At 39.4% G+C, this 23,192-nt stretch overlaps 1 protein-coding gene across 1 annotated transcript in view; it reads left to right on the forward strand.

Moving 5' to 3' along the window:
- The first annotated feature begins 213 nt into the window (after positions 1–213).
- GFM1 (G elongation factor mitochondrial 1) overlaps positions 214–23,192 on the forward strand; it is a 41,603-nt gene continuing 18,624 nt past the window's right edge. The window contains exons 1-12 of the mRNA XM_090273251.1: positions 214–410; positions 1,662–1,814; positions 3,199–3,331; positions 3,774–3,978; positions 7,923–8,039; positions 9,990–10,140; positions 11,178–11,335; positions 12,612–12,696; positions 15,392–15,529; positions 17,340–17,441; positions 19,511–19,567; positions 22,069–22,206. Of these exons, the coding sequence (XP_090129377.1) occupies positions 321–410; positions 1,662–1,814; positions 3,199–3,331; positions 3,774–3,978; positions 7,923–8,039; positions 9,990–10,140; positions 11,178–11,335; positions 12,612–12,696; positions 15,392–15,529; positions 17,340–17,441; positions 19,511–19,567; positions 22,069–22,206 (1,527 nt within the window). The 5' untranslated portion in view covers positions 214–320. The remainder of the gene's footprint in view (positions 411–1,661; positions 1,815–3,198; positions 3,332–3,773; positions 3,979–7,922; positions 8,040–9,989; positions 10,141–11,177; positions 11,336–12,611; positions 12,697–15,391; positions 15,530–17,339; positions 17,442–19,510; positions 19,568–22,068; positions 22,207–23,192) is intronic.

Below are 23,192 nucleotides of genomic sequence, written 5' to 3' on the forward strand. Positions count from 1 at the left end.
TCTCTACATTGCTATATCCGCAAAACATTCACGTTTAAAGGCTGGCATCTTTCTGGGAGTATTCAAAAACCCATTAGTGTCTCGAAGCAACTGCACTTTCTCTTCCAAGCCGGCAGAGGGCGCCTAGGCAGCAGAGTGGACTGCTCTGCTGTGAGGTCCGGAAGCTCCTCCCCCTTTTCCTTCCTTTCTTCTTTCGCGTCCTTCAACCCGGAAGTGCTCGCCCGGCACTGATTGCCAGCGTGACTTTGAACACTGGTTGTGGTGCGGGTTGCTGAGCAGACCCGGAGCCGCTGAACCCTCGCACCTGTTCTGCGTTTGCCATGCGGCTACTAGGCGCAGCCGCTGTCACGGCTCTGGGACGCGGGCCGCTCCCGCGAATCCCGGCCGCTCTGGGCGGGCAGGGGAAGCAGGTATTTACTAGTGCCCGGCGAGGCGAGACCGAACCTGAGACTGTCCCCGGGACCTTGCGGCCCTTCGGGGCCAGGGGGGAAGTAGCACCCCTTTCCTCCCTGACACCTCCTTACCGACAGCTCTGAGTTCAGGCGCCTTGCCTCTGCGCTGAAAAGCCCGTCGTACCTTCTTCACAGTTGCTTGTTATTCATGAGCAGCGTCTCGGTGCTTTGGGAGGTTGGACGTGCCTCCGATTCATGGTTAAGCCTCTTCTTCTGGGTATACCTTAAAAAGAGAAGGGACCGGAGTGAAGGTCAAGACAGCTGAACGCTTAGTGTGTCCAAGGCTCGAACCCAGAGCTTCTGGCTTACTATCAAGTGCTCTTTCATTACAGAGCGTCGTTGGTCTGACTGCCCTCTCTTTCAGCCGACCCTGGGTTATTTGATTTGTCGCTCGAACCTTCCGGTACTTTTCTGCGGTCTTGTTTCTGCCTTGGGCGGGGGACACGGAATGAAGCAGGATTAGGTCGGAGCTGAGCCTTTCCTATCATGCAAACTTCATGTGCTTTGCTTGCCGGTGTCCCTGGCATTGACTCAACTAAGTGCCTATCACCCAGATGTCACTTATATTTCACCCACTTTTTCCAAGGTCTTTTGCTTTCTTTTTCCCAGAAGTGGCTGCAAAGATATATTGTGTCTTGCTTCCATAAAATGCAAGATTTCCCTCCCCCACACCGATTAAAATAAAATTTTTAAAAAGTGTCAATTGTTTTTGTGTAGAAGGAACTGGAAGGCTCTTGTAGGCTGCCTTGGAGCTGTTGCACCACCGCACAGAGCATGTAAGCCCTCAAACATCCTTGCTTGCTGAGAACTACAGTAAAAGGGAAAGGAGTGAAAATCAAAGTAAAATTTAAACTAAACACTATTTCCTATTACAGTAGTTGTTGGGGGCTTTCTGATTTTATCAGCCCTATTGTATATTTTCAAACCTGTAACCTTCAGTAAAAGTAGCTGCTCCTTTTATGTAATTTACCTATTTGAATATAGTTTTTGATTTATTTATTTTTAAGACTGTATATTTTTTCTGCCCTTGCTTGAAGTCTCTCCTTTGATTCTAAGAGGCGCAGGTTGAGAATTTACTCTCTGGCCTTTCCAGGCTATCTCGGGTGGTGATTTGTGTGCATTGAGAGTCCTTGGAGGAAAGATGTCTGCCAAACCCATTCTAATTGCCCGTTGTGCAAGGACTTGAGCTTGCTTTCTTTCTTTTTTCAGGTTAATTGGAAGGTCTGCCGATGGTGTTCTTCAGAGGTCATTCCTAATGAAAGGATAAGAAACATTGGAATCTCAGCTCACATTGATTCTGGGAAAACTACATTAACAGAACGAGTGCTTTACTACACTGGCAGAATTGCAAAGATGCATGAGGTATGTGGTGGGTATTGGTTCCAGATGAGTTAGAGCTTGGTTTTAATTGTTTTGTGGTTAGGATTTCATAAACTTCACAAATCCTGAAAGGTGCGAAGAATGGTAACAGTGGATCTTTAATCAAATTTATATCACAAAGAGGATAGCTCAGGAGGCTTGAAATATTGCTCTGAGGAATCTATCTAGAGAGAGACCACCATTGTAGGTATACTGAGTAGATTGTCTTTTGAGAATAAGTCAATATGATGTACCCTTAAACAGACATTAAGTTAGTATTTACATAATTTAAAATTATTATTATATTTTTAATCCTCACCTGAGGATATGTTTCTTGATTTGAGAGCGAGAGAGAGAGAGAAACTTCAATGTGAGAGAGAAACATCAATCTGTTGCCCCCTTCCCCCCATTCCCCTATGTGCCTGGACTGGGGATCGAAACTGCAGCCCAGGCATGTGCCCTGACCATGAATCAAACCTGCAGTCTTTTGGTATACAGGACAATGCTCCAACCAACAGAGCCACCCAGCCACGGTGTATTTACATAATTTTTAATGTTATGGAGAGATGTTTATAATGTTAAGTGGAAAGAAAGTGTTTAAAATGGTATATAGTATGAGCTTAATAGTTAAAAAATACATAATTATCTCTAGAGGGTGTGGCTCAGTTGGTTGGGTGTCGTTTTGCAAACCCAAAGGTTGTAGGTTTGATTCCTGGTCAGGACACATTCCTCTGTTATGGGTTTGGTCCCCAGTTGGGGTGCGTGCAAGAGGCAACAGACCGATGTTTCTCTTTCACATCACTCTTTCCCTCTTTCTTTCTCCCCTTCCTTGCTCTCCAGAATCAGTAAAAGAAATAAAATTTTTAAATGCATATGTCAGAAAAGAAAATATTTAAGAAAATCTTGAAACTTTCCTGAAGAAATTCTGTATCATTGAGTCGCTTAACGCTCCATTTAAAAATATTTCTTCAGATGAAGATCATTTTTTAAAATCACATACTTTAAAAGCTGAATCCTTCCCACCTGGCCCTCAAAACCCATATGTAGCAGAGCAGGGGAAATTCTGTTCTCTGAACATCTACTCACAGACGAACACAATAACACAAGGCTGGTGCATGGGACCAGAGCAGGGTAGCAAGGGTGGCTCTGAGACGGGGTGGTTGCTCTGTGGCAGTAGTTGCTGAGAACGGCAATGAACAAGGGTTAGGTGAGTCCTGGAGGACAAACCCCGTAATGTTTTCTGTTTCATGAGATGTGGTTTGACAAATTAGGCTTCTCTGCGAATTACGTCAGTTAACTACCTGTGTTCCGGCCGCATCTCAGTAAAGCTTTCCTTGTTCCTTGGAATGCAGGGGCAGGGAAATTGAATCACTGTGCTTGTGTTTAGGTGAAGGGTAAAGATGGAGTTGGTGCTGTCATGGATTCCATGGAACTAGAGAGACAAAGAGGAATCACTATTCAGTCAGCGGCCACCTATACCATGTGGAAGGATGTCAATATCAACATTATAGATACCCCTGGTGAGTTGCGTTCTTGGTTTTATTGCCGCTGGTTTGGGCAAAAGCACATTTAGCTACTATGATGCAGCTCATTTTTGAGTATCAAATAATACTCAAAAGTGTGACTGAGTCCCTGTTTGAGGAATTTGACTTGAGACCTAGAGCATCTCATCCTTTTGTGGTTTCCCTGAAAAATAGAGCTAGTAAATCATGAGAAAGAAGGTTTTTACCTTTTATGTGCTGTAGCTGATTGCAAAGGTTCCCATGTCCTTGTACCTTTTTTAAGTGATCTTGTTGGACTTCTGGACCTTACAGTGAATGAATGGTATTGGTGGTTTTAAAAATTCTCATTTTAATGAGAAGACTTGTGTAAATGAGCAGAGATACGAAAACTTTTAATTGTGCATGCTATAAAAATTCAGACTGTTGTTTAAGACCACCCCACACTTCTTTGCTCATTTAGGGCACGTGGACTTCACAATAGAAGTTGAAAGGGCACTGAGAGTGCTGGACGGCGCAATCCTGGTTCTCTGTGCGGTTGGAGGGGTGCAGTGCCAGACCATGACAGTGAACCGGCAAATGAGGCGCTACAGCGTTCCATTCCTCACCTTCATTAACAAGCTGGACCGACTGGGCTCCAACCCGGCCAGGGCACTGCAGCAAATGAGGTACCAAACCTTGGAAAGCACAGAGGGGGCCTAGTGATCTGGTAACAGACTTTGTATTCAGGACAATTAGTTCAGTATCATTAAGCTTTATTCTTATATCCTCCTCCTTCCCCCCCTTTTTAAAATGTGTTTATGTGAGTGACTTACTTTAGTCATTGGAACACTGAGGTCAGTGTTTGGTTGGTGGTGTGATCTCATCAACTGCCTTCTCTGTAAAATGGGGAAAACAGGACCTAAATTGTAGGGATGCTGCCGGTGAATTCAGAAAACAATCTGGCAATTTATGTTTTGTCATAATTAGAGAAGTTATAATCTCGATTAGATTCTAAAAGCACTTTGCATTTAATTAGACAAATCTAGAGGATCATCTCCAGTTTAATCTTTACTTGAGGAATGTAATTGATGCCCTGAGGTAGTACGTATATGCTGTGTCCCTTGCTCTCCTGTGGAGAAATACCTGCCAGGACAACAGGAGCACTTTCTTCTGGACCAGGTAGAACCCAGTGGTATTTATAGCACATTACATTTTGCACAATTCTGTGTATTTCAGAGAGCCTTTGAAAAGAGTCAGTTTCACTTTTTACCTCTTGTAGATGTGTAAGTGGAGCTGTAGAGTTTCTGCTCGGGTTACACAGACGAGCTCATGGACATAGGCAGCAAAGTGTGTGATGGGGGGAGACTATGAGGGGTGTCCGGTGACACGAGACGGGGTCGAGCAACTTGAAGTGACCGTTTGCTGTCTGCACTTTTTTTTTTTTTTTTTTTTTAAGATTTAATGTGTTTTATTGATTAAAATATTACATTTGTGCCACTTTCCCTTCCCTCTGCTCCCCTCCACCCGGTGGCCCCCTCCCTCCAGTTGTCCCCCCCTTTTAGATTATGTCCATTAGTTGTGCTTACAGTTCCTCCCAACCTCTCTCCGTCTATTCCATTCCCTCCTACCATGATCCCCAATTCCTATATCATCTCCCTCCCTCTCCCCACTCCCCCTCCCTGTTGACCTCCCCCCACTATATTTCCCTTACCCACAGTTCCTTTTCCACTCTCGTTGCCTGTTTCGTTTGCCTTTGTTTCATCTCCCTAGCTTCTGTTTTTTAAACCAGTCCCTTTAACTTCTCATATAACAGTGGTTTGGATCTAATGAACTCTTTCAGTTTTATTTTGTCCTGGAAACACTTTCTCTGTCCTTCTATTCTGAATGACAATTTCGCTGGATAGAGTATTCGTGGTTGTAGGTTTTGGATTTTCATTACTTTGAATATTTCTTGCCAGTTCCTTCTTGTCTGTAGGGTTTCCCTTGAGAAGTCAGCTGATAGTCTAATTGGGACCCCTTTGTACATAATTCTTTTCTTCTCTCTTGCTGCTTTTAAGATTCTCTCTTTATCTTTAATTTTTGACATTTTGATTATAATGTGTCTTGGAGTGGTTCTCCCTGGGTCCAGTCTCTTGGGAACTCTCCTTGCTTCTTGGACCTGCAAGTCTATTCCCTTCCCCAAGTCTGGGAAGTTCTCCTTTATTATATTTTCACTCAATTTTTCAAGTTCTAGTTCATCTTCCTCATTCTCTGGCAAACCAATGATTCTTATGTTGGGCCTTTTATAGCTGTCCCAGAGGTTTCTGATCCTCTCATTGTTGCTTGCCATTTCCTCTCGCTGCATTGGTTGACTGCTTGTTCCTTCTCCATATTCCAGTTTGTTGAAATGGACTCTGGATTCCTCACCATCTGTCTCATATGTGGTTTTGTTCCTTTCGTTATGAAAGTTTTTCACTTCTTTCATATCTTTTTCCTGCTCTTTTGTGAATTCTGTAAGCCACCTGATAACAATGGCCCAGAACTGAGCCTCTGACAGGTTTCTTATCTGTTCATCTGTCAGGTTCTCTATCTGCTGTCTGGTGAGTTGTGCCACCGGGATCTCTATATTTGTCTGCCACATTTTGACAGATGCGTTTTGTTTTCCTGGGCTGGCTGTCGGGGGTAGGGGGCAGTGCCTGCGTACGCGTCACAAATCAGCGACCGGCAGGCGCGCGACCTATTTCGCAGCCCTGTGGTGCTTTCTGTGGGGGCGGGGGTCCAAGATGGATTCACACAGTTATTCAGCTAGGAGACCGGGATCCGTCCTCCCGCCCCCCTGGGCCTCACTGTTCAAGGCGATGCTGCGGCTGCTCCCCAGCGCCGGAGTCGGGCACGCCAGGGGCTTGATTGGAGTCGCGCACGCCAGGGGCTTGATTCGCCGCCCCGCCCCGCCGCTCCGCAAACAGCTTTGCCTTCTTTAACTCTTACCTGCCCAAATGGCACCGCTGGTTTATAACTTCATATGTTGGGCTTCCGTGTAGCTTTATTTTCTGGAATTTCTAGTTATCCTTTGTTTTGAAGTAGTTGTATTCCACTATAGTTGTAGAGGGAGACCTAGCGTGTCCGTCTAAGCCTCCATCTTCTGCTGTCTGCACTTTGATGAAAGTGAATTATTCGAGAATATGAGAGTGAATTTTTCTTTATTGGATACTTGTAATGTTTTCTGGGTGAAATGAAACATTTTCACTTTTTCTCTTTATTGCTTATAGTTTAGTTGTTGGCAATACAGGGACTCTTTCTACCAAGTCTTCTTCTGAATTTTAGGAATATTCTCTTTTAGCATCTATTTGACCACTTTGCTTTGCTTCCTTCCCTTTACCTGTTATCTCATTTTTGTAACTCCCATTAAACAGATTTTGGAACTTTTGGATCTGGCCTCTGTGTTTTTACTTTCCTACCATACTTCCTCCTGCTTTCTGTCTCTACTTTGCACTGGGCAGTGAGTGAATTCTTGAGGTCAGTTTCCAGTTCACTTATCTGCTGTTCATCTGCAGCCCTTCAGTGATTTAGCCTGTTTCTTTCTTTTTAATCTCAGCAATTTATATAGTTAATTTACATAAACTTTCTCTTTTATAGCAATATCTTTATTAATAGGGGAAATTACTTCTCAGATGTTTACATTTTATTTCTTCTAGTTACCCGCTCCTTGGCGGTTAGTACTATTTCTTGAGCTGACTCTTCTCTTTCAAGCTATTGGTTTCCTTCAAATATTTGGTGACTTCTTGTTATCTGTCCGTAATTATAGATGGGCACCTGGAGTCCATACTGAACTGTGGGGGCTATAGCCTGTTTCCTCTCAAGTGAGAACTCCTGCCTGTGAATGTCATTTCCACTCCGTGGTTGTGCCTGGGGGTGGTGACAGGCTGGTGATAAGTGTCGGACTTCAACACCTGCTCTGAGACTGTTCCCCTTGGGACTTCTCTTCAGCTAGCAAGGTCTGCTTTGCTAGTCAGCTGATGCGGGAACCAGACGTGGGCCTAGTTCTCCCACCATCCTTGTAGAGTTCTTTCTGTTGCCTAAATCGGATGTGGCTTCCTGAGCATGATGAGTTTCTCTGTCAGTCTGTTCCCAGCTGCTTTCTATCTTCTGTTCTGACCTGCTGATGACACCCCTCTCAGGTCTACAGCACCTGCCATTGATTTATTTTTACATTTACAGTAGTCCCTCTCTATATCGTGGTTCACTTATTGCAGACTCGCTGTGTTGCGGGATTTTTAAAAATATTATACTTAATTATCACGTGTTTTTCGCTGTGTTGTGGGATTTTGCGGTACTGTATACATATGTTGTTAATGTTATGTAGGTTTAAGAGTGTAGAATATGTTTAAGAACATAAGTAGTGTTTATAAAAGTGTGGAACAGGTTAAGGGACGGGAAATGGTTTATAAGTATGTGGGAAAGGTTTATAAAGCCTTAAAAATATATATAAATACTAAAATAAATGTAAGGTTCCTACTTTGCGAATTTTCACTTATCATGGGGAAGTCTAGAACGTAATACCTGCGATAAGTGAGGGAATACTGTATTTTGTCATTCCAGAGGGATTTGGGGAGAAAAAAAGAGGTAAATATATGTATTTCTATTTTTTTAGGTCTAAACTAAGTCATAATGCAGCATTTATGCAGATACCCATTGGTTTGGAGGGTGATTTTAAAGGTATTATAGATCTTATTGAAGAACGAGCCATGTATTTTGATGGGGACTTTGGGTAAGTATTAAGGATATACCATTAAACTCTTACATTTTAAGAAGTATTAAAGAGAAGGAAAGGATATGAATTCTTTAACCATAAACACCTTTTTGAAATGTTGCTAGAAGAATATCCTGCAAGATGACTTTGTTTTAATGCCTTTAAACCTAGTTGCTTCTCGTTTTGCTTAGTATTCATTCAAGGAGAGAGTATGTTACTTGTTGGGTAACATACTTATGTCATGTTATGACATGTATGGTGTGGTAGAAGGCCTTCAACTTGGGTTAATAATGTCATGCACAGTCATTCATTCATCCATTCATTCATTCTACAGACTTCTAGGGAGCAGCTACGTCCTGAGTATTGGGATAAAACTGATAAGAAAATAGGAATCATAAATATTTCTTCTACTTGTTTCATGGCATTACACAGACAAAAAGCTTAAAATGTAAAAAGTTAAAATTTGTACAGATGTGATTTAGGCAACGCAAGAAGCAAATCAGTAACTGTTTGACATGATATTTGGTTTGTCAGTCAACTTTTGGGTGACTTTGGCATACAAAGGACTGTAATTGCTCAGTGGTTATCAAACTGCAGCATTCAGGAAAATCATCTGGAGGGCTTTTAAAACACATATTCTTGTGTCCACCTCCAGAGACTGATTCAGTAGATCGTAGGGTGGGGCCTGGAATTTGCATTCTGGAAAGTTCCCAAATGATGCTAATGTTCCAGGTCTGCAGACCATACTTTGAGTGGCTCTAATCTAGATGGTGTGGGGAGTCATAAATGACCCTTTGCTCTGAGGAGTCACCCCAGCATCCTGCCAGTTTTCTTCCTTTGCTATGAACTGGGATTGCTGGTCTGGCAGGTGGGTAAAAGGGTGTCATGATAAGTTAAATGTAGAATTTATCTTTACCAGCCATCTTGTAGGCAAAGAAAAGACTACTAAGTATCATAATAGCCACAGTTGGTCTATTATTCCTTCGAGTGTAAAGCCCAAGAGGCAGGGATTTTTATCAGGTTTATTCACTGCTATTTTGCCAGCCCTAGAGCTGTCTGGTACTTAGTAGGGATTCAACAAATATTTGTAAATAAATGAATAATAAATCCACTTCCTCAGAATTACCAGGGTACAAGTTTCTGTCTTCTAAAGTAGAGGTTTTAAACTTTGTTGTCCCTCAGAACCTCAGGTGGAACTTCTTAATAAACCTGCCCCCTTTCCCAGCCCTAGACCACTGGGTTTGTATATTTTGCCTTTTCTGACGTAAAAGTCAAAGGACCAGAGAGCTTGCCAGAAAGGAAGAAATTAAGCTCTAAAGACTATGAAGAGCATTTTTAGAACTATTTGCAATTGGCTGTTTTTTTAATTTAGTTATGTTTTTTTCTGAAAAGTTCATTATTCTTTTGATATTAGTTTCATTTTTAAAATACTTAAAAACTTTCATACTAATATTTCTAAATATCAGGTATATTTGCTTATTCTTTGCATGTATTTTATTTGTGACTCTTACCTCTTCGGCCCCTAGAAGAATGGAGAACCGGTGCCGAGGTCGAAGAGTCTGTTGTATATAGTGACCCTTTTTATTGTGAAGTGGGGTGTTCTGTGTTAAAAGTTGTGTGAATGGGAAGGAATAGTCACGTCTCTAATCCTGCTTATAAGAGACTGATGTTTTCATTAATTTGGTTAATGGAATTTTCAGGTTTTCCCATGCCTTTGGAGTCAGGTTGGCTTTGAATCTTGGCTCTTCCATTTACTAGTAGTACAATCTGGAGCAATTTGCTTTGCCTGTTTTTGCCCACTGTCTGAATTTTAAAAATACTCATTAGTATTATTTGCCATATTAATACAAATATATCAGAGCTTGTTCTCATCTAAAAATATTTTTAGCTATTTAACTTTTTCACTGGTGCTTTATATGTTTAATTGCATATAATTGAAGTACCAAAATAAACCATTTCTTTTCTTAGTGAGACTATTCGATATGAGGAAATTCCAGCAGAATTCAGAGCAGCAGCAGCTGACCACCGGCAGGAGCTGATTGAATGCGTTGCTAATTCAGATGAGCAGCTTGGTGAGATGTTCCTGGAAGAAAAAATCCCCTCAATTTCTGATTTAAAGGCAGGTGCTCTCAAAATAAGTCTCATAGTAACCAGAAATAGAGAGAGAAAGAGAGAGAGTTTTATTTTGTTTTGTTTCTCAGGGAGTGAACATGATGCCTATTTTTTTTTTTTTTAATTATTTATTTTTTAGTACATTTACACAATGGAATACTACTCAACCATAACAAAATATTTTCAAAAAAAGGAAATCTTACCTTTTGTGATAGTGTGGATGGACCTGGGCATGATGGTTTTATACATGGGTTCTATTAATGAAATTGGAGTAAATTTATTTAACATAATTGGTTTCTTCAAAATATACTTGACATGCATATTACTGTTATATTACAGGTTCTATATAACTGAGTTTTATATAGTATATATTATGTTATATAACCTAGTTATATAATATTAAATTGGAAAGGGAGTCATAGTTCTAGGAAAAAGATACTTAAACAGCCAATCTTTTGAGCATATTTTTATTAAGAAGAAAGAGGATAAATACAGAAATGTTACAGTAATGAGTATGTACTTTAAAAAAGAAAATAAATCTGTTAATTAAATATTTTTTATTAGATGATACCTTCATATGGTTTAAACATTTTAAAAGTATGTAAAGGTACACAACCGCTTAGTTTTCTGACTCCTCCTAAAATAGGTAACCAGTTAATAAGTTGCTGGTGTATCTTTCAAGATGTATATATATATAAAACTTTTCACTTTATTTTACACAATTAGCATACTGTTTTATAAAGCATACTGCTTACACTGTTCTATGTGTGTATCTTCTATGTGTATATATTTGTCTTATCAAATTAAAAATTAGTGACATTCCAAAAGTGTTGAAAGCAGCTTCTTAGCCCTGAAAAAGAAACTTTTGTTTCCTTTGTTTTGTATTTTGACCTTAAGTTATAGAGGAACTGGTTCCAGTCTCCACTAGAGCCAGTGCTCCAAGGAGTATTAATCATTTCTTTCATTTTTTAGTTTGTAATTTATCTGAAACAAAAAGTATAATGTTTAGGATTGACTAATCATTACTTTTCTTTTCTTTTGTAGCTTGCAATCCGAAGAGCTACTTTAAGTAGGTCATTTACTCCTGTCTTTTTGGGAAGTGCCTTGAAGAACAAAGGAGTTCAACCTCTTTTAGATGCTGTTTTAGAATATCTCCCAGATCCATCTGAAGTTCAGAATTATGCTATTCTCAATAAGGAGGAGTAAGTCTTGGAAATTGATTCTTAGTTTATGCAGAAATACTTTAACATGTATGCACTATGAAAGAATGTGAGAATAGTTCTTGTAGTTATGTTGTGTTTTTGTTATTTTCATAATCTACAAAAATAATCACCATTTCTATTTGGGAAACAGTTTTGGCACGTACAAAAGTATTTAATATTCCAGTTCCCATATTATATTCGATTTGTGAGTTAGAAGTATTATTTGTTTTATTATCCAACCAGGTTTACATCATCAGAAAATTCATTTGGGACCAGTTGTTCTCAGTCATGTTAAAAAAGAAAAGGCTTCAAGAAGCAAACTTAAAAAAAAAACCTTACTGATTACAAGGTCTTTCCAGAACAAGTCCAGTCATTGTTAGTAAAACAAGAACAGTTTGTGCAACATCGATGTAAACTGGCAACCAAGGAGAGTGGACCAGAATGCACATACGAACAGTGATGACTTCACTGTACCAGTCAGTGGGGGCGGTAGACTCCATTGAGTGAGCACGTGTATGTGTAGCCATAGCATTCAAAATGACTGAGCAAGTAGAACAATGAGTCTGCATCAGATTTTGCATTGAGCTTGAATATTCCTCCATGGAAACTATTTGGATGATTCAGAAGGCCACATAAGTAGGCAGCTGGTGATAGGCAGCTTCATCACAGCAGTGTACCTGCTCATGCATGGCATCTCATGCAGAGTTTTTTGTGAAACGTCAAATCACCCAGGTGACTTAGCTGCGCTACAGCCCAGATTTGGCACCCTGCAACGTTTGGCTTTTCCCAAAACTAAAATCACCTTTGAAAAGGGGAAGAGATTTCAGACCATTCATGAGATTCAGGAAAATATGACCCAGCAGCTGATGCCGAATGGAAGAGTTGTGTGGGCCCCAAAGTGCCTACTTTGAAGAAGACTGAGACTTCATTGTCCTGTGTACAATGTTTCTTGTATCTTGTATCTTCTTCAATAAATGCCTCTTATTTTTTCATAGCACATGGCTGGATACTTTCTGGACAGACCTTGTATTTTTCTTTCTTTCTCTACCAGACCATTTCTGTAGGTTTTTAAAGTTTTCCTCTGGTCCTGTCACAATTTAGTAACTAAGCCCATAGAAGTTATTCTTGTAGGTCTTTCAGTGAAACTTCACTGACGTGTGAAGTCAGAATGTTTAGTATATATGCTTTTTCTCAGATAGTACTCTGATGAAACAAATTGGTATAAAAGAAATATCAAATACTGCACCTCACAGAGTTACATTTGTTTTACTTTAAGTGACTCAAAAGAGAAAACCAAAATCTTAATGAACTCCAAAAGAGACGATTCCCACCCATTTGTAGGCCTGGCGTTTAAACTGGAGGTGAGTTGCTCTCTAATGTATTTAACTTCTATATGTAGAAATTTTCTTTTAGGCTTTTATTTCTATTATAAAATGATTCTTACAACAGATTTGGTTATTGTTTTTTTCCGCCGTTACCCTTTTCTCTCCTTTCCCATACTGACTCTTTAGAAGGAAGTCACTATGCGCAGCCCACACTTAAGGGGGGGAATTATGCTCCGCCTTCTTGAGAGAGCATTATTTACTTAAGTTACTTAGGATTCTTCTGTATGAAAGAGTTATCTTTTTTCCCCCATTTATTTATGTGTTCAATCATTTGTTTATTTCAGGATGGGCTTATGGATATTTACTTTGTACTTTGAATTAAAATCCAGTAGTATGTTACTTATTTTGTTGCCTAGATTGACCAGGTTTGGCCATTGGAGCTCTTTTAGTTGGCTCCTGTATCCCTTTGACATGCCCCAATGTTTGCTTTCCTCACTGCTGGCTTCCTTCCCTTTTTGGCACTACAGGATATTCCAGGCTTATCTTGTATATTCCCTGCCCCAGCTCTAGAATCGGCCATTTCTTTAGGAATCCTGGTTCGTTTTAATAAAGAGAATGGTAATAGAAACCAAGATTTGGTCACTGGGTATGCTTTTTTACGTGGGGAAAGAGGTGGATAAGTTGGAAGTGATATGGACAGAATTATATTTGGGGGGCTTTTACCTAGATTTTACTTTAAAATTTTTATAATGTACTTTTTATTATCTCTAAAATGAGAAAAAAATTTTAATTAAAAAGTAGAAATAACATTGCAATAGCAATTTTTAAAAATACATTTTTAGGAATATTTTCTTAGGATTCCTAGAATAATGATTATAGAATTAAAGATATAGAATATGTTAATATTTAATTGTTTGTGTTGCCACGTTATCTTCATACTCAGAATTAATGTATTGGATTATTTCAACGAGTCTTTAATCAGCAGAATATTACTAATGATAGAGAAATTTTTTCATACACTATATTATGCAGTTGTATTTTCTCTTTTGTAATTGCCTCTCTTTTCTAAAACTTAGGGTCAAAATTTTTACTTAATTTATATGAGCTTTCTCTAATAAAATAGATTTTTAAAAAACAATCAGTACTTTAAAATTTATATAGTCAGTTCTGTCAGTCTTTGTCTTTAGTCATTCTTTTGTTTTTAACTTTAGAAACCCTCTTCTTTGAACATATTTAATAAATATTTACTCTTTTTATTTTCTACTTTTTTATGGTGGGTTTTTAAAATATTTTTTATTGTTAATCCAACTGGAATTTGTTTTGCTATGTGCTGTGAGGTAGGATCCCAATGTATCTCCGCTTCCTCCAAGAGCAATTCTCTAGTTACCAGTTTTGAACAAAGTTATACTTTTCCATTGATTGTCATGTCTCCTTTATCATCAATTGGTAAATCAATTAAACTTTTTAGATATGTATAGTATGTGGGACGTTCAGTCTAATTTGTGCTGGTTCTATACTTTTTACGTTTTGGAGGATTTAAAATGTTTTTATTTTAGTCTTAGTTTCTTCTCATTAACATATGTTTTCAAAAGTTTTTATTTTTATCCATTGCTCTACATGACTTTTTCCCCTGGCTGGTTTGGCTCAGTGGATTGAGCGTCGGCCTGCGAGCTAAGTGTCGCTGGTTCGATCTTCCAGTCAGGGCACATCAGAGAAGGAAAACTCTGACTCCAAAAAACCTCCGCTGCCTTGCGGCATACCTCTTCAGGGGAAAGGCTAAGGGAGTAAACCCCGACAGAAAATCCGGAGCCGGAGTCCCTAAGGCGGTTTGACGTTGTAGTCAACACCGGCAACGCCTGCGGCGCACCTGAAGCCAAGCTGTATTGACTCCGTCTTTCCCTTGGGCCCTTCAGCTGCGAAGAGAGGGGGGGTCTGCTGCATGGGCAACAGCAGACCCTCCATATCACCCTGCCCAGGCTCTGTAGCTTCAGCTTCACTGGAGAGGACACTCCAGCGTCATCGCAAGATGTCGATTCAATACGGGAGGAGACAGTTACCGTGTCACTCCCGGGTCGGACTGCACAGCCATTCTCAGCGGTGCAGATAGACTCTTAAGAAGCTACACCATCGTCTCTCGAGACGGACGGCTGCTGACGACATGACTTTTAAGATCACTAATTAAATGTTTAAAAAAATTGGGGGGGATTTTGATTGCTGTTGTGTTAAAACTGTAAATTAACATGGGAAGAATTGGTGAGTTTTAAATACATAATCTTATTGTTATTACTATTCAGGAGAAATTGATCCTCAATTATTCATTTTATGTTTAGTCACTTTACAAAACTTACTTGTAAGATTGGTAGGTGATTATCAAAGTGTTTTTTAAGATGTCTTACTATTTCTAATGGTATTTTTGTTGTCTTTGCAATAATTATACCTTATTTTTATGTTTTATTGTATTAAACTGAACTTACAAAATCATATAGAAGACAAGGATAATTCCTTATGTAAATAATTAAAAAAAATTTTCTAATAACTTTTAGAGGAAGCAGAAGTATTATCTTGGATTGTGATAGCCAAAAGAATAATGACCTTTTATAATTACCTATACTCTAAACTACTAAAGTTGGTAAGGGAATATTTGGAGATAGTTGTGAAGTTTTCCTCCTGATTTTGATTCTTATGTGGGTCTTTTTTTTTTTTTTTCCCCTGCCCTTACCCAATCTTCTAGGCCGGTCGATTTGGGCAGTTAACTTATGTTCGCAATTACCAAGGACAGTTGAAGAAGGGTGACACCATCTACAACGCGAGAACGAGAAAGAAGGTGCGGGTGCAGCGGCTGGTCCGCATGCACGCGGACATGATGGAGGTAAGTGCCTGGCCAGCATAAGCCAGAAATATCTCTACTGCACGTGAAATAGGCCCGCCTTCTGGGTATCCTGAGCCCCACAAGAAAATCACTTGTTCTTGAATGTGGTTTTCTAACTTCTTCCTTTTTCATTAGGTGTGCTACAATTCTGATGTAGCACTTTAGTATAGGCTACATTAGCCGATTTGAAGAACGCGCAGTTTATACCACTGTTCGTGACTTAGCTGTATTTCCTCAGAGACCAAAGTTAAGAAGAAGGGACAATTAGTTTCCCACAACTCAGAACACAGATTCAGCACTTTCCTCAAGAGCTGTCATTACAAAGAGTGTAAAAGGTTTGTAGGACAGTGAACCTGTGGTTCTCAAAGGTGAGAGTAGTAAACCCACACATTTTCCCGTATTGTTCAGTGAAAATACTTCCTGAAGTATGGCACATCTGAAAGCTCTGTTTAACGCTAGAGCTTTCTTTCATAGAACAAACCCCAAGAGGGGCCATAATGGTGTTAGAATCCATCTGAAAATTTAAAACTACTCAACATCTGTTCTGGTAGGTAAATTTTGGCTTGAATTCTTGAGTTGGTTCTGAATCTGTCCTCACCTTCTGTGATCCATAGGGTTAGGCCTTGGTAGGAATACTGAGTGTATCAGGTTGTCCCTTCTCTCACCTTTCCCAATTCAGTTCTGTATTCCTGGAGAAATTTATTAATCTGAGCAAAATCTTAGGATGCTCAGTAATTTTTTTTTTCCTTTTATTTTTTTGTTTTTCAATTACAGTTGTCCCATTTTTCCTTCATTGCTCCCTCCCACCCAGCCCACCCCTTCTCCCGCAATCATATCCCTCCCCGTTGTCCATGTCCATGAGTCATTTATACACGTTCCTTGACTAGACCCTTCCCTTACTTATCCCCCTTCTCTCTTTGTCCTATTTACTTCGTTTGTTTGTGTTGTTCTCTAGTTTCCTGTATTAGGTGATATCATATGGTATTTTACTTTCTTTGCCTGGCTTATTTCACTAAGCATAATTCTCTCTATTTCCATCCATGTTGTCACAAATGGCAGTAATTTTTGGTGACCATAACTTTTGTTTCTCCTGGAAGATGAATAGGCAATCTTTCAAAATTGGACAGAATTGCCATTTTGAGATATAGGCAGCAGGGGGCAGGCTAGAGGGATTAATGATTGTCAAAGTTGTTTCGTGGGCCAGAAACTAGGAAAAGGTGTACAGCTGTGGAACTATTAAAGTAAGACACACACACTTGCTCATTCATAGCCACAGCTGTTGTGAATGAACTGTCAATATAAAAGGACAACAACAAGGAAGTTTAGAGGCACCAATGCTTTGTTCTTACATTTCCTGTTTTCTTAACTGCATGCATCTGTGAGAAATTAACATTATTTTAAGTAAAATGGATTCCATTCTCCTGCCTTTGTTTTCAGAACTTCTTTTGTATGTTTTTCTTGTACACCTTTGTTGTACACATCTCATTGTTGGACTGTGCAACACATATAGTACATGCCTTTAATTACATAGAAAGAACTTCAGAAATGTGAGGCTCTGTGTTCTGTCAGTACTGCAGATCCTCTAAGTAATGATGCCATAGCTCTGAGTTTCCATTTAAGTGTGGTTTAAATCAGGGCCCAGTTTATGTTTTGCCATGGTTGATTGTTGGTGTTGCATTGGTTCTAGCTAATTCATTCTTTATAAAATTTATGGTGAGATTCTGCCATGTTTATTTATGTATAATGTGTTTATTGTGCAAGTACTCTTTAGCCACCCTATTCTGATTTGTATTGTTGTTTTTTTATTTAGGATGTTGAAGAAGCATTCGCTGGAGACATCTGTGCATTGTTTGGCATTGACTGCGCTAGTGGAGACACATTCACAAACAAAGATAATAGTGGACTTTCTATGGTGAGTCATTTAATTTCAAAGCTATTTATCATGAGTTTCAGAAGTCTTATGTTTTTATGTAGTATATTTAGTACTAAAGAAAACAACCACAAATGTTTTCATTGAGTAGTGCTGCAGACATCAAGTATAGATTGGTTGTGGCTCTTTCTATGTCAGTTAGACAAGTGTTTCTCTTAGTAAAGTCTTTTCAGTGTCCTCCAGGGTTTAATGTAGAGGGAAAATCTCCATTAGATACACTGGGACTGTGGAGTTCTGACTCCTCTACCCTGAGCTCTGTCTCCCCGTTGTGGGTACGTCTCTAATTGCTATCACCATCCTCACGCTGGTCCCAACGGAGTGCGGCTACCTTAGTAACTCAACAACCAGGTAGATTCTTCTTTAAAGAATTGTAAGACCAGACAGTAACATTTAGACTAGACCCGGCTGTAACATAACAGAACGGAACCAAGATGCAACTAGACAGTCTGACAGCCTGCTCTGTGGCACTCATGGGTCCTTTTTCAATCACTGAAGGATCCTCAAGGGATGAGCATGCTGTCAGTACGCATAGACCCTGGGAGAAGCCCTGAGACTGTAAACCGACCTCTGTAAATGGAGGGCAGGGAAAGACTGAAGAAAGAGGCAGGCCACGCCAGCCTGGCAACCAGCAGGACTTTTTAAGGGATATTTACATAGGAGGCACTTCTTGGTCAGCTGCAAGATGAAGTGACTAGCCTTTGCCCTCAGGTGCTGAAGAATTATTATATGGGGTAAAAAGGGGGGAATAGTCACAGGTACTAGTACATGAAAGCTACATGATGTGGAAATTACTTAACATGCTTGACCAAGTCAGGACATCAGCCTGTTCCAGGGACCAGCTCACAGCAGATGGCAAGAGAGGGGTGCTTTATTTATGTGAGAGTGAACATCAGTTACTATCAGATAGTTTCTAAGGGGGTTTTGCAGTAAGCCATCTCTTTTCTGACCCAGGTTCAGCTCGTGGTCCAGACCATGGTCACAGCATGGAATAGTCTCTCCTGCACAACATGCTTGGCCAGTTAGTTCATGCCTTTGAGTTCCCTTCACTCACTTCCTATTTTTGCTCATTTAAGAGAATAGACTGTTCCACATACAATAAGACTCTCTACTGATTCAGTAAAGAAAGAATATGGGTAGTGAACAGATATACAGTGGGTCATTTATGTAAGAACTGGTCCAACCCTGACAAAGGAGCCCTATAATAGTTCCCAGATCATTTGACGAATCTGTAATTTTATAATACGGTGTTTTGTATAAAGTATTCTCTAGTATCTGGTTTTAATGTTGATGTAAGACAGTACAAAAGTAAATGTTTACAGGCTTTAGGGGGCTCTGGATAGGAGGACTGCTTTATGAGTATGATGAATAAGGCTTTCTCTACCTGCTTGTCATTAGCAATAGGAAGGGACTGGGGGTGTGGGAAGTGCTCAGGCTTTGAAGCAAGCAGACCTTGGTTAGAGTCTCAGCTCTGCCCTGTAATACCCACTGGCCTTTGGCCACATTTTCTCTTCTTTCCATTCCTTTAAGATTTTATGTGTAAAATGGAGTTAATAATATCTGCCTCTCAGAATTGTGATTGATTAAATAAAGTATCATGTATAAAGAATCTAGTGCCCTTTCAGAATTTTTTCTCTTATCAGTGATCATAATTTTGTTTAAGTTTTGATCAGAAGAAAGCAACAGTAAGTTTAGCCACCAGTCAATAAGACTTCTACATCTCAGCATTTGGATTCATTATAATGATTGAGTTAAACTGAAAATGTTGATAAACTTAAGGGTCATAAACAGTTTAGTAAATAAATAGATACTTTGTTGTTTTGGGAGGGAGGAGATCATATGAGTAATGCCTTTTTTATTAATATATTAATATTTTCATTGATTTAATGCATATAGTACATGCTTTTAATTCCAAGATATATATTGTCTAGCCTAAAGATGTTTAATGCTTTATTCTGTTGTAAAGTAGAACATTAAAATTAATCCATCCCTGACTCTGACCCATATAATACTATATTTGAATTCTTCTCTGTTTTAAAAAAATAAATTTTTAGGAGTCGATTCATGTTCCTGATCCTGTCATTTCAATAGCAATGAAGCCTTCTAACAAGGTAGGCATTTGCTTTAATGCGCAGTATCTCACAATAAAGACTTGAGCTCTTTCTATCTGTCTCCACAATGCACATGGTATCTTGTGATAACCAGCTAATGTATTGTCTCTATTTCCTCTTTTGGTGTTGAGATCACCTTTTAAAATTTACCAGTCAGTTAATAGTAATTACTCCTCGGTATATTTAAAGAAAGTGATGGTATTCACGAGACAGTGCTTCATAACGCTTTACTAAGTAAAGAAATAACATTTGCTCCAGACTGGTAAGTGTAACTTCCTAGGTTCAGATCATAAGAGGATGGAAAAGGAGAAACGGGCATTTGTCCCAAGTTGTAGGAAAACCTCACTGTCAAGTACATTAGAATATTGCATAGAGTAATGGCCTCATGGATTATAATACATCTCTAGATCTGTGGTGGGTACAAAGTAAATGTACGATCATAAGAAGGATGCTTGGAAACCAGACTGCTTTTCTCACTTTCAGATATGACAGGTTTATGATTGAATATGTCATTTAGCTTTTTACAAAGGCAAAGAACTTACTTGAGTAAGTTCTGCACTCACATTAGCTTGCCATTGGAATTAGTCCTGATCTTGAATCTTAATTGTTTAGTGCTTAAGTTGCTTTGACGTTCATAACAATCATGTTAATATGGTATTGAAAATAACTCTTCATGCATTGAGTGAACAGTTATCACTTCTTGTCGTTTGGGAACTATCATTTACAGAACATATTCTGGTTTGTCTTCTGAATGTATTAACAGCTACTACTTCATCTGTTTTGAGGAACTTGAGATTTTACAGGCCCATCTCATAGAAAAGAGAATGTTGAGGTGGCAAGAAACATTACATTACTCCATCTCAGATATTTGAGGAAAGGCAAATCTTACATCATATTATAGTAAGATGTCACAGTTTATTCCAAGTATTTTGCTAAATTGTTTGCTTTTCCCCTCAGAATTTGCAGGGCTAGAAATTAAAGATACAATGTTCTTCATTCCTAAATTCAGAGTTTATGTAAGACTTTGGTCTTGATAGTTTGTAATAGTGGAGAGAAATCAAATGCATCAATATCCAGAGGGGTTTTTCTTGGTGTCTCAGGGTTATTTGCTTGCTGGAGTGAATTAAATTAAATAATGAAATTACTGCATAAGGCTGTGCATTCAGGAGTGGAGGCAGAGGTGATCTCCTAGTAGGCTGAAAGTACCTGGCAAGTACAGGGAAAAGGGAAAAAGACTTCGGAGATAGAGTAACCCCAGGTTCATTCTCAGCTTTGCCATACACTATCTGTGTGGCCTTGAGCAAGTCACTTAACTTCTGTGTGTCCCGTTTCCTCACCTGTAAAATGTGGATAATTCTGTCTTGCAGCATTGCAGTTAAAATTTGAAATAACATATACAGAATATATAGCACACAGCTCCAGGTACATGTGATAACTGTTAATACTGGTCGTTCAGGGTGTGTTAGTTTTCCATTGCTGCCATAAGAAATTACCACAAACGTAGTGGCTTAAGACATCACAGATGTGTTATTTTATAGTTTGGTAGGTGAGAAATCTGACGTGGTTCTTAATGGGCTAAAATCAGGATTTTGGCAGGACTGTGTTTCTTTCTGGAGGCTCTAGGGATCAGTTTATTTCCTTGCTTACTCAGATTGTTGGAAGAATTCAGTTCTTTGTGGTTGCAGTACTGGGGTCCCCACTCCTTGCTGTCACCGAGGGCTGTACCTGGCCTCTAGAGACTCCCCCTTCTGTTTTCAATGCCAGCAACAGTGAAATGAGTCTCTCTCATGCTTTAAATATTTCCTGCCTCTTCCCTCTTCACATCTCTGCATTCCTCTTCCATTTTTTAAAAGCCTATGTGATTACATTGGGCCCACCCAAATTATTTATGTCTATAACCTTAATCACATCTGCAAAGTCCTGTTACCATATAAAGCAACATCCACAGATTTGGGGGTTGATGAGGACATATCCTTAGAGGGCCATTATTCTGCTTACCACATAAAGAAATTACATCTAAGGAGAATAAAGATGCATGAAGACATATCCAAACAGATTGTTTTGAAGGTCTCAGTGTGGTATTTGCCTTCATGTTGGTCTTAACTGCCCTCTTGAAATCTACAGTAGAGTCTTGGTAAACATGCTTATTCTTTTGATTATGTATAGGATTTCTGAACTATAACAGAGTAACACTTTCTCCTTAATGGGCGGTTTTCCACAAATGGACATTTTTTTGTCCATATAATAGGAGAGGGCATAGAGCCGTCTTGGGCTCTTATATCTTGGTATGGAAAGAAAATTCCATCAGCTGGCTATTTCCTGCTCTATTGACTGTGTGGTATCCAGGCTCACATATTTAAAGGGTGTGGACTAGGAACTAGATGCTAGATCATTTTTATATCTTAACTGCATATGCATTTAATTTATTGGGTAAAGTTCTTTCAACAGTTTCATTGCTTATTGCAATTAGTAAAATGTGTAATGATTTTCTTTTTTTAAAGAATGATCTGGAAAAATTTTCAAAAGGTATTGGCAGGTTTACAAGAGAAGATCCCACATTTAAAGTCCACTTTGACACTGAGAACAAAGAGACAATTGTATCTGGAATGGGAGAATTGCACCTGGAAATCTATGCTCAGGTAATGAATAACAAGGAAGTTAAATTAAACTCACTTTATTTCTGTGTTTCCTTAAGAGCAAAAGTCAGTAATTTTCAGTATAATGTCCATAAACTTATACTAAACACTCTGATTTTATCCAGATGTGGTATAGATACTGCTTCCTCTACTATGCATTACAAATTAATTACTTTTGCTCTGTAAATCTTTTTATTTGTAAAGCATTGCCAACTTCTAGAATCAAGGTACAGGGGATCTATAATAAGACCATACATCCATTCCCAGGTCATGGTTAGTTGGGTTCAGTATATCTTGGTCCCAGACCTAAGGAGACAATCTGCAGGGAGAAATCTACTGAGAAAGTCAGCCCACCAGTACCCACTCTTCAGGTCATTTCTTGTTTGTCTTATTCTCAAGTCAGTACTTGGAGATTAATATAATATAGTTTTAAAAAATGGGGGTGACTTCTAGCCAAGATAGAGGCCTAGATAGACACACTGTGTCTCCCTCCACAACTAAAAAGGAATACAACTACCTCAGAACTAGAGACAACCAGAAGTTCCAGAAAATTGAGCTGCATCAAAGTTCAACAAACAAAGATATAAAGGAGAAATACTCATCCAGACAGGTAGGAGGGGTGGAAAGGAAGCTGTATGTTGGCTGCAACATCAACAGCAGCAGCAGGCCAGCCGAAAATGCAGTCACATGTTTTAAATAGTAGGGAGGGACATCTGGGGGACACTCCCAGCAACAGACCAGACTGCACAGCTACGGTTCCGGCGTCAGGGAAAAATAAAGCCTCATTGCTTCTGACTGTGAAAACCAGTAGGGGTTGGGGCAGAGGAAGAAACTGCCAGTCCCTCAGTAGAGTCCACTTGTTTAAAGGGCCGCCATGGTCCTTGAACGTCCATGGACCCACCCACTCTGGGAATGACAGCCAGGGCAACAGCTAGAGAGGCGCCAGTCCCATACAGAAGCAGCAGACGTGCCTGGAAAAGGGGTGAGTG

Source organism: Furipterus horrens, unplaced genomic scaffold (genome assembly GCF_987537825.1).
Source record: "Furipterus horrens unplaced genomic scaffold, mFurHor1.1.pri manual_scaffold_1, whole genome shotgun sequence".
Lineage (NCBI taxonomy): Eukaryota > Metazoa > Chordata > Mammalia > Chiroptera > Furipteridae > Furipterus > Furipterus horrens.